The 12314-nt window shown below is 45.5% G+C and overlaps 1 protein-coding gene across 1 annotated transcript; it reads right to left on the bottom strand.

Annotated features, from left to right (window-relative positions):
- Positions 1-3287: 3287 nt before the first annotated feature.
- LOC118567043 lies at positions 3288-9594 on the bottom strand. The gene is made up of 2 exons (XM_036151029.1): positions 8670-9594; positions 3288-5792 (listed from the first exon to the last, which is right to left on the bottom strand). The coding sequence occupies exons 1-2, from the start codon at positions 9576-9578 to the stop codon at positions 5037-5039; spliced, it is 1665 nt and encodes a 554-aa protein (XP_036006922.1). The 5' UTR covers positions 9579-9594; the 3' UTR covers positions 3288-5036.
- Positions 9595-12314: the final 2720 nt, after the last annotated feature.

Below are 12314 nucleotides of genomic sequence, written 5' to 3'. Positions count from 1 at the left end.
GGCTGATCTGGAGAAAGCCTGTGCTGAGATCAGTATAAGCGTCACGCCGGAGCAAGCTAAACATATTGAAGAGGCCACTAGAGCTCAGGCGGATTCAAAATTATGGCATGTCTTCCGTGCTGGACGAGTGACTGCTTCATTTATGAAGGCTGCATGCCATACACCAAGTCTGGTGAGGGCCCTGTGCCATCCGGACAATAACAAACTGTGCGTTCCTGCTACAAAGCATGGGAAGGCACATGAAGAAGAGGCCAAGCTGGCTTATTTCAACATGCATAAGTTGCAACACACCACTGCTGTGTTGTCTGCCAGTGGACTGGTGATAAACCCCACCCACCCTGAACTCGGTGCATCGCCTGACGCTCTGGTGTCATGCGAGTGTTGTGGACGAGGGGTGGTAGAGGTTAAGTGCCCCTACACTGTGAATCGTGTCGTGGAATGGGCCTTCCCACAACGTAATAATTTGTACAAAGTCCTTCAAAAATTCTAAGTTATTGGTAAGGCAGTTAAAAATATCCAACAGTGGTCAAAAAGTGAACAAAAGTAGTTGAGTTTCGGTCCAAGGTGGTTTATTGCAACAACACAAGACAAACACCTGAGATGCTCTCCGGACAACATCTGCCAACATACAGAAACGGTCTGTTTATATACATTTTCTGTGTCTAAGAGCCCCTCCTTTGGGCTCCACCTTTTTATTACGTATTTTCTATCACTTTTCCACGGATAGCTTTATTATTTTATTACATATCGGTGGAAACTTCCCGTGGGTGTATATTTTTTAAAACACTTTATTGTCCTGCCTCCTTCCCGATGGCCCCACCTCATTATGTTAATCTTATTTGTAACCTGGCTCCCCATTATTATCTTCTTGCTAATGACAACACTCATGTGGCCACGCTAAACAGCTGCACATCGTTTCCTCTTTCTGGACTTTTACCATACATCTTTTGTTCATAATACAACATAATGTGATTACTGAGTATGATGTTTTCCATGGTGCATCATGTATGTCTGACTGGCCTTGTCTTGTGTGCGTCTAACTCTCAGCTTGACCTCAAAACTAACACACACATTTCCATCAGATACATGTTAAGGCATACTTCTAATCATAGTGATAGGAATACATTTATTGTGAGATATATAAGCACACCCTTTAACTAATGTGACAAGAAAATACAAGTACTGTGAGAGGTTAATCTACTACATTTCCCCCCTGTGGCCCTGACAAGGGTCACAAAATAAGACAAAATAAATCACACTCTACAAACGATTGTCGATTCATCATGGCTATGAATTTCTAGAGTAAATATCAATAGCACACCACATTGTAAGTAATAGTTAGCACACCACAAACTAATTAATATTAGTACCAAAGTTTAAAATCAAAACATACTTCTACTAATAGTGAGGGATACACAAAACTATGATCACACAGTAAAACATCTACTAATAGTTAAACAAAGAGGGAATCCCCCCTTGGCACTCTCGTGAGGACTTTTTCCTCTTACTTACTTTTTTTATAGAAGGGTTTTCAGGATTTGTTTTCAGCAATGATACTGGGCATCAGGTCGACATATCCGAGCAGCTTAATCACCTGTTAGGACACTACAACCCTTACCCAGGGGGCACTGCACACCCCCTACATCAAACGAGTTGATGTTTAAATAATAATACCAATACTCTATCATGCCTGCTGTATCAGGCTAACCAGTCACTTAATGGTCCGTAGACCTGCATTACAACCAACATTTGAGCAACCCTATCGGTGCTCCCTGCACAGTAATAGTACTGTCACATAAGTTATAAATATACACAATTATATTTAACTTTTTAAGCATGCATCATCATATTTATTATTGAAGTATACATAATCATTTCATTATTCATAACAGCTTAGGTCTTTTTTTTTTTTTTTTTTTTTTATTGAATGTTCTGAGGTTGGGGCTTAGGGAAAACCACCCCCATTGGAGGCTGATTTCCCAGCCCTACTGTGGAAGCCCCAGGAGCACGCCCCTGCTGTTGTGCCAGTGTCGTCGTAGCCAAACGCCACTGCAATACTTGACGTCTTGCTGTGTCACGTTCGGCTGTCATCTGCAACAGTCTGTCCTGTAAGCTGACAATAGTTTGTTGAGCCTCTTGAAGTCGTTGCGTTAGACTGTCCTGTTCTTGGGTTAACTGGCACACTCTAGCCTTATATTTGGCTTTGTATGTGCTGCGGCGAATTGCAAATATGTGCTTCTTTGACGCCGGAGATAGACCTTTGACCAGCCGAGTATAAACTCCAGTATCCATAGAGGCAATTTCCGTTTTGAGGTCGTGAGCGGTTCTGTAAAGATCCAGAGGGTGCATTAGAAATCCTGAGACGTGGCTTATTTCAAAGGAGCTCAGCTGCATCTGTTGAAAAACATTAACAGTCGGCTCCAGTGCAGGATCTCCCATCGCGGTGGGACCCGTCGGCCCCGTGCCTGATGTAGATGGCGTCTCATGACCAGCTCTGTTTGGCCCTCCTTGGCCAGGTGTGGATGGCATCTCCCAAGCAGCTCTGCTCGGCCATCCTCGGTCTGCTGGGTCCTCAGGGCTGACAGGGCTAAAGTCGATCCTTAGGGCCCCTGGTGATGGCAGGTCGTCCATCGGCAGCTCTCTGAGGTCCCTCATTCCTCTCGGTGGTACAGCGCTAGGCCCCTCTGCTGGATCGTCTGGGCGCCTATTAGGGAGACCAGTGCCTATACCTACATATGCTTGTGTGCCTAACGACGCATGTGCGGCGTTTGTGTTTCCTCTATTCGCGCGTCCCTGCCAATCCTCAGCTGGTGTATGGTGTACGTTAAAATAAGCCTCCGCCATGTTCAGCCGTCTGCATGTGGAGACATAGTATGTTATAGGTATATATCCACATGAGGCATATACTTTCCTAAAAGAATTTATAAATATTTTTAGCATGCAAATTACTACTCCTACGCTAATCTATAAACACTTGACATGCAAACAACTACATCTAAGGTCATTTATAAAGACTCGGCATGCAATTTATTACTATATAATTAATATCAGGAAAAAGAATATATATATATATATTTACACGTACCTGGTGGGGGTGAGAGGGGATCATGGTTTTACCTTATATGACCTGGTCTATCTGCACCTCTATTAGGGGGAATTGACCAGTTACACTCACAATAAGTTTTGAGACCAACACCCGAATGAGTGGTACGACGCAGCAGACAACTATTAATATTATCAATATTATGGCTCCTAGTATTATTCCTACTACTTTGTTAGATATCTTGTCCACCCAAGCTTATTGAACCAATCCCAAAACCCCTTCAGCTGAGTGTTCCAATTGGATCTCTCCACATGCTGATCTCTCATACGCTTCATTTCTTGCAGAACACCTGTTAAGCTGCCGTTAACATCAGTATGCATAGGGATTAAGGTACAACAGTCTGTCCCGATATAATCACATAGCCCCTGGTCCCCGGCCATACGGGATTCCAGTACGAACCTATGTTGTAAAACCATTAGTGATGTAGCATGTAATTGTTCTTTTATAAGGTCTAAGCCCTTTATTGTAAAATTTATAAACCTTTGTTGATTGTACCATAGGAGATTTACCCACCTACTATTTCGAGCTATGTATTGCGCATTGGTAATTGCTCCGAAGAATGGTAACGCGCCGGCTCCTCGTCCAGCTTTTATCCACTTACTTCCTATTGCTGCATGTTCATCCGGTACCCCTAATGGGACCTGATCCCATGTAATATATACTTCATCTGACATTTGCCAATTCTGTTTGTGCTCAGTAGGAGCACTTCTTTTTGTACGGTTTCCTATTTCATTAGATGTTCTGTTGCTGATTTTTTGATTATCTATTATTAATTTTAATTGTCCTGTAAGCATTACTGGAGCACAGATGCCCTCCCACCGAGAAGGCAGTGAGGATAGTATCTGCTCATCATTGTGACATGTCCAAAAAATATCTCCTAATGGGGCAGATCCCTTCGCCAGACTCCTTACTCGGTATAGAGCTACCGATGTAGGTTGTAATTCATAGATGACATGTCCTCCATCTGGTACTACCTGTTTACACCGTATTTTAGCTTTAGGGCTAGTTTCACATATTTTAATGTAGCTGACATTTCCTCCAGCTGCCGGTGGATACCATGGCATGTTACTACATTTCACCATTCCGTCTGCTGTCCCCATTTCGCTAGAGGTCCTGTCGGTCACCTTTTCTAATTCTTTTCCTCGAGCTATACAGAATGGAAAAATTATTTCAGCTGGTTTTTTTATTACTGGAGGGAGTAAGAATGTACTTAGTACTTCACTTGTTGAGGGGGTTAGCGCTTTGGGGCATCTTTTCCTGTCTTCTGCCCATGCTGGTGAACCTGCAGCCATGTGCATGGCACAGAAAGCAAAGCACTCTGATATGTCTGGACAATCACCTATTTTACTTCCAGGTATAATCTGAAGGGATGGTAATTTCTTAGCATTGTAGCAGGCGATACAATCATCTTTAGGACGATTTTTAGCTTCAAACATTGTCTGAACTGAGAACTGTATCCATTGTTGGAACATGTTAGTCTCCCAATGTGACGTTTTTAAAATACTTAAATCCCTTTTCTGTCTTTTGTTTATTAACTTTACTACTTTATGAGCTGTTTCTATCATCATTATTTGCTTTGTTAGTATGTTTTGGCACTTGTCTGTCTTGCATCTTACCGTAATGATCACCATCCCATCCCCACGGCAGTCCATGCTTTGTGGAGTTCCAAGCCAATGTTTTCCCATTGACTCGTCTCCTAAAATTTCTTCAGACATCACATAGTCATAACCTTCAGTTTGCACATGCATTAATGATTTATTCTCCCCACCGTTATTACTGATTATCCCCTGGTTAGTAGCTAGTGTTATCATTGCTAGTGCACATGTCTCTGTTTGACGCTTTAAGTGTAAGTGTGAGTGTGCATTGTTAGTGGTGAGTTTAATAAGATCCCCCCTTGTTAACCCAAAAAGGGTTAACAAAAGAAGAAAACTAGTCAGATTCGGAAGAAGACGCATACGAGAGACGCCCAGACGGCGATGGAGTGGGCGGACACGACCCGCTCGCCGACCCATACGTGCCGTCCGAGGAAGCGGAAAGGGAGGGAGGGGGTGGGGAAGGTGCAGGTGAGGGATGTGAGAAAGGGGAAACAGTTCCAGCACTGTCTGATGAGTGAGGAAAAAAAAGGTCCTTCCAGTGCCTCAGGGCTGGGTGAGTCTGAGACAGGCCTGCCAGGACTCTGAGTGGCAGGAGAATCAGCATTACTGCTGCCAGAGTCAGAAGGCGGATTGGAAACAAAAGAATGAACACTATCATTCTCAGAGTCCCCTGACAGTGGAGACCGTCGGGCTGCCAAGCGGGCTGATCGTCTCTGGCCATCAGACGATGACGAGGGTGAGGATGCATCAGTGCTCGCCCCAGGTATGACATCAGACGCCTGTGCATGTGCTATGGTGTCATGCGGAGGGAGACTTGCTGCTGCCCTTTCAACATGCGCAGAGCCCGTCGGTCCTGGATCAAGGCCAGGTGGGTCTGGTGGGCGATGACGTGTGCAGTGGTTTTTATGGAACCAGAAGGGCTTACCTTCAACTTTTAGGGCAGTGGGAGTGGTAAGAACAACTTTAAAGGGCCCTTCCCTACGAGGTTCGTTCCACTGACGTTTAAACACTCGTATGAACACTTTGTCACCGACTTGGACGTCTCTGACGTCCACTGGGATACGTGTCTCGTCTCGGTTGTGAGCTGCTTTCACCTGTTGAAATATAAGTCTGTGAATACGGGTTAGGGACCTGAGGTAGTCCCCCAGTTCACGTTCAAGTTGCGCCAGGGAAATCTCCACCTGGGGCCCTCGGACCTGTGGGAGAGGCATAGGTCGACCTGTAAGCATTTCATGAGGAGTAAGATGGGTTATTCTGTTAGTCTGTGAACGCATTGCCATCAGTGCAATTGGCAACGCATCCACCCACGTCAGGCGGTTATTGCTATCAGCAATAATCTTTGCAATCTTGGTTTTGAGAACTCCGTTGGCTCGTTCCACGGATGCCTGTGACTGGGGATGATAAACACAGCCAAACTTTTGTTTTATACACAATTGGGTGAACATCGCCTGGACAACCTGTGAAACAAAGTGAGATCCGTTATCAGATGAAATAGTGTCAGGCATACCAAACCTGGGGAACACTTCTTTACATAAAAACCTTGCTGCTGATTTGTGATCGCACTTAGCAGTAGGGCAGGCTTCTATCCATCTGCTGAAACGACAAACAACCACAAGCATGTATCTCTTTCCCTGCACCCGAGTTAACATGTCAACATAATCCATAATCAGATGACGAAATGGGCCATCTGGCATGGGGATATGAGCTAAAGGTTGTGTAAACATCTTTCGCACATTGTATTTGGGGCAGTGTGGGCATATAGCTAATTCTCTGTCTACCATAGGTGTCAAATAAGGTGACCACCATACTGCCTGCAACTTTCGAACAACCTGGGCGCGTGAACAATGATCAGGTTCATGCATTATTTTGATGGCTGTAGGTAATAAGGACAAAGGTAGTACAAAATGCCCTCGGAAACTTCGCCACAACCCTGCATGGGGGTGTGATGTGCGTACCGCCCCCCTTTGCACCCACAGTCGTTTCTCTGCTTCAGAGACGCTGTTCTGCGCTTCAATTAATGAGGCTAAATTAGTGATGGGTTCACAGTCAGCTGCAAGAACCATCGGTCCTTGTATTGCCGGTCCTGTGGCTTCTTTGGCTGCCTCATCTGCCAAGTTATTTCCTATTGCTATAGGTGTTTTTGCCGTCTGGTGTGCGGCACATTTTACTACAGCTAATGCAGATGGGAGCTGCATGGCTTGAATTAATTCCATGACAGCCTGCCCATGTGTCACCGGGGTGCCATCAGTTCGAACAAAACCTCGCTGTTTCCAGATGCTTGCATTTATATGGCATACCCCGTATCCATACGCACTGTCTGTGTAAATGGTGACTCTTTTACCTGTAGCTAATTTACATGCAGCTGTTAATGCTTTTATCTCTGCCAATTGGGCAGAGCAAGGTTGGTCAAGGCTCATGGACTGAACTTTTGTATAGGTGCCATCGGGGTCAAGCCGGACCACTCCGTATCCTGCTTTGTTCCCCGTCTCACCTCTGACACATGACCCATCAACAAACAATGTTAAATCGGATGGGATAGGGTGATTGTATAAATCCTCCCTTACTTTCATGAAGGCGTCCGTCTCCTTGAGACAATCGTGGGGCTCACCTTCTGTTGGCAATACCATTCTTGTGGCCGGGTTGATCGTGACACACCGTTGCACTGTAAGGTCAGGTCCTGAAAGCAGAACTTCATAACCAGTGCGACGAGCTTGGGTTATCACAAAACGTGGGCTTGTGAGCAGTGCATGCAATTGATGCGATGTATACAAGAAAATAGGGTGACCCATGGTAATCACTGAGGCCTTTTTATATGCAAATGCTGCCGCTGCCAGGCCTTGGTAACAAGGAGGCAGGCCTTCTTCAACTCCGTCTAATTTTGTGCTGTAATAAGAAATTGGTTGTTTACCTGTGGGAGTGTCTTGCATCAATACTGCACATGCATACCCTTGTCGCTCTGCCACGTACAGATGAAATGGTTTGCCATAATCTGGATTGGCCAGAGCAGGAGCCGTTTGGAGATCTTGTTTTAGCAGCTGAAACGCTCCCTCTGCCTCGTCTGTCCACTGTAACTGAGCCGACTGGTGTCCTTGGCCTGCGGCTTTAATAAGTGCTCTTAATGGAGCAGATTTGATAGCGTAATCACACACCCAGGGTCTGCTGTAACCTGCCATGCCAAGGAAAGACAACATGTGACCAACAGTTTGAGGTTTGGGCAATTTGGTTATGGCTTCTATTTGGGACGGTGCGATAGACCTTTTGTCCCCACTGAGTTGCCTGCCGAGGTATTCTACTGTTTGTTTGCAGAATTGTAATTTTTGTTTACTTACTTTGTGTCCTCCTTCTGCCAATGCGGTCAACACCGTAATGGAGTCTTTTTCACACTGCTCTTTTGAGGCAGAACAGATCAAAATGTCATCAACATACATCAACATGGTGGATGGTATGTCTAAGTGATTTAAATCATTTGCTAGCACACGATTGAAAATAGATGGTGAATGTACAAACCCTTGGGGCAATCGTGTGTACGTATACTGTTGACCTTTGTACGTAAATGCAAACAGATACTGGGAATCTGGATGCACAGGCACACTGAAAAATGCTGAACACAGATCTATCACAGTAAACCATTTTGTTCCCGGGGGTATGTTGCTTAACAGTGTATGGGGGTCAGGTACTATCGGTATTTCTTCTGCTACAATAGCATTGATTAATCTTAGATCATGGACTAATCTATAGTCATTACTGTTAGGCTTTTTGATTGGAAAAATTGGTGTGTTACAGGGGCTTGCTGTTGTTTTTAGAACGCCTACATTTTCTAATCCTGTAATAATGGGCTGTATGCCTTCCAATGCTTCATGTTTGAGGGGGTATTGTCTTTGAAAGGGTAATTTAGCATTTAATTTGGTGGTGAATTTAATGGGGTCAGCTGATTTTACTAAACCTACATCTGTTTTGCTTTTGGACCACACCTGCTCAGGAACTTGTTCTAATAGTGATGCATGCTCTTCAGTCACCGCCATTTGTCTTTTCCCAGGCACTTTGATGTGTTCTGCTATTACTTCATCTGCTTGTGAAAATGAGATCTTGAAGAATAGTCCATCTTTTGATACACTGATCCGGTTCCACGCCGTATCAATCCATTCTGTGACCTTCTTGGCTTCTTGAATCATGGGACCCAGGTCATGTGACTCGTACCTGTCAGCAATCAGCAATGTGACATGCGGCGCTGAGTCAGCGACCTGGAACCATTCAGCAATGTCTTTTTCAGGAAACTTGACAACGGCTGCGGCTCCTTGTGGCCCAACCATTATGTCAGCATATTGGATGACAGTTGCTTTGTTGTTAATTTCTTCATCCCAGCTCTTCTCGTAGTCTTCATGTTTCTGTCCTTTGTCATAAAACATGGTGCAATGGAGAGGGAGGAAGGGTTCTTTGGACTTGTCGTAGTGGTTCATTATCAGAGGTCTCCATGTTTCCCACTCCAATTGGAGGAAAGAGGTGGGTGACGTGAGTTTCATCCAAAATACTTGGTCTTCGGGGTCATGATTTGTCACTTGTGGGATCATCTGTGGGCTCAGTGGCATCATGAAGGCTTCACTGTTGTCAGTTGCTTCAAAATAAATTCCATTTGGAGTGCATTTAATCTTTGCGTTGAGCTGGCATAACACATCTCTGCCCAGCAGATTAATTGGCGTATCTGCTGAATAAAGTAGTGGTGCATACACAGTCTTTTCTCCTATAATCATGGGAACTGGCTCAGTCATGGGTATTATTTGGGTCTTCCCAGAGAAACCTACTGTTCGAATCTTTGATGCTGAGAGAGGCAGGTTAATCCCACATTTACCTATGCATGAGTATGCAGCACCTGTATCAACCATGAATTGATGATGTCTGTCGTATATTGTGACATCAATTGTGGGTTCCGTTTGTGGGCGTTGTGTTAATACAGGTAGAATGGCCTCTCCTTCAGGTTTCTCTGGGCACCCCTATTGCCAGTACGCTTCAGGCCCTGCTCCACCGTTGGCAGGTCCCGTGGCAGGGTGCTGGGGTCCCATCCATGGATTGGTTGGGCAGTCTCTTTGCATGTGTCCGACTTGTCCACATCCCCAACACTGCAGCCTCAGCTGCTGTTGTCCCATGTCTGGACCCGTCTGGGGCATCCGCTGGTATTGTCCTTGAGGGGGCCTCCTCGGGGCTCCTTGTGGTCCTCTCCATCTTCCCCGCATAGGTGGCCCCCCTCTTCCTCTTCCAGTCATCACGTGCTGGGAACCTGTTCCCTGATTTAGATGCACATGGATGGGTGGGACATGTTGAGTTTGGGCCCCTCCTGCAGGTGGTGCTGTTGGATACTGCATCTGCTGTGTGGGTGGAGGGATAGTGGGAGATATCACTGGGGCTTGTACGACTTCACCTCCTGCTGGTCCGCTCTCAACTGTGGGAGCGGCTGCCACTGTCAGTGCCGCTTGATGTTTGGGCTTATCTCTCTCTTTCTTTGCTTTTGTCAGTTCTCCAATTTGCAGTTGGGCCAACTTTGTGGCCAGCATCTTGCTCTGGTCCTCCAGCGCTTGTTTTTCAGCTCGGTGCATGTTGACATAGTGTATCACATGCTCAGAAAATGCAGGCCAGTCCATTTTTATGAGTCCCACCACTCCATCCAGCTTGGTCTGTACCTCTCTGGGCATGGCACCTTTAACGTACATCTTGAATAGTGCCTTGGTTGACTCTTGTTCATCCCATTCACTTCCTGTCTCTGCTTTCCACATTTGTTGAAACTTGTGCAGAAACTGGGCTGGGCTCTCATCATCTTTCAGACATTCTTCTTTCAGCTTGGTTGGGTCTCTGCGTGAGGGGTATTTGTTTCTCAGGGCTTCCCATACTCGGGTTCTCACATGGTTGAAGGGTAACCCGTCACACTGGTGTCCGCGCATGACCCCTGGAAGCCTGGCCTCCACAAACACTTCTTTGGCTGACGAGTATCCTGCCATTTTTATTAGCAGTGCTTTGATGTCTCCTGCTGCCAAGTTGATGCCCCCCGTTATTTCTTCTAACTTTTCTATCCATCTGTCTGCTCCGTCTGCCAGCGGAGTCAGTCTTCCTGCAAGCGTTATCATGTCCATAAATGCCCATGGCATGTACCTGTCTCCATCAGGCCCCTTGCAAATTAAAGGCATGATCCTCGCCCTCTGTTCCTGCGCTGCTGCACGTTGCTGTGCCAGCGATCTCGTTTCCATTGCGTGATTGTGGTGCTTTTCCACCTCTAAATCCACCTCAAATGCAGTTGAGAGTTGTTTTTTCACACCTGAAAACGTCGCTCTCCTTTCCATTACTTCCCGAGGTCTTACAGCTGGGCCCTCCCCGCTCTGTCTGGACCCGCTGAAATAATATGGAGATATTCGATCTTCTCCATCGTCTGGACGTTCAGCTATATCCCACAGTTCCATATCTCTTTCCTCTTCGTCCTCTCCGTCCTCCTCATCCTTTTCTGCTTCTCTGAGCATAGCTTTAGAGTGCTGGTCGGGGTGGTCTGTGAAGTCAATTTGGGCTGCTTCTTTCATACGCAGCTCATTTTCCTTTCTTTGCTTCTCCTCTCGTTGCTTTCTTGTGCACTTTTTTAATCCCTTTAGGTTTTCCTCTTTTTTACGCCTTTCCGCTTCTCTTTTTCTCTCCATATGTTCCTTCTCTTTCTCCCAGCTTTGGAGCAATGCAAAGCATTCTTTAAAGTTTTCCGGCTCTGCGGTTGTTTTTTCTTCCAGCAATTTTGGTTTTTCTTTTAGACTGGATTCCTCAAATGCCTGAGGGAGAGTTGTGGGCCTTTCTACTGATGTGGGCCGCTGAGACCTGAGAGGTGATGATGAACTGGAGCATGCACCATCCTCTTCTTCATCTAACGAGCAGCTTGGCATCTCTTCTTGACTTATATTTCCCCACTTCCCCCGCTGTCTATCTCTTTCTTCTTTTTCTCCCTCCCCCTCGCTATCCATTACTATTTTTAACCTCCCCGTGATTTTACCCCTACTAGTTTGATCTGTAAATACTGGATATTGTCCGGCTGATTCCTGGCGATAGGGTGGTGGTTTGTGATCCGTATATACAGGCGCTGTTGGGCTTATGTTACAACCAGCTTTAAAATATCGCAAGATATCTCTCTGTTCAGCATGTTTCTGTTTTTTACGCAGCTGCATTTGGTCATTTCTCACCTCGTTATGCCGCAGCTTTTCTTCTACTTCATCATAGCATAACGGGTCAAAACTACCTTCTATAGGCCAGCGATTTTTCCCAGATGTAACCTTATGCCATTCTATCATACATTTTTGAATTTTGCGTTTATTAGAAGGATGTGTTACCATTACTAATTTAGCAGGCGTTAGTTCCTTGGTCTGTTTGCTCCCGTTGGCTCCCATGGCACTCAGCAGTCAGCAGACACCGTGGCCTGTGTCTTTTACTTAGGGCTGAACGACTTTGGAAATAATCTAATTATATTTCTCCCTGCTGCTGCTCAGATGCTACAGGACTCACAGCATCTAAATTCTGTGCAACAATGATTGTGTTTTGGCCTAAATACCTCTTAACCCCTAGGTTGCACTTTTTGACTTTCTTTTACATTAATCGTAGGT

This window comes from Fundulus heteroclitus, chromosome 19 (assembly GCF_011125445.2).
Source record: "Fundulus heteroclitus isolate FHET01 chromosome 19, MU-UCD_Fhet_4.1, whole genome shotgun sequence".
Lineage (NCBI taxonomy): Eukaryota > Metazoa > Chordata > Actinopteri > Cyprinodontiformes > Fundulidae > Fundulus > Fundulus heteroclitus.
This window is presented reverse-complemented; position numbering and strand designations above follow the sequence as displayed.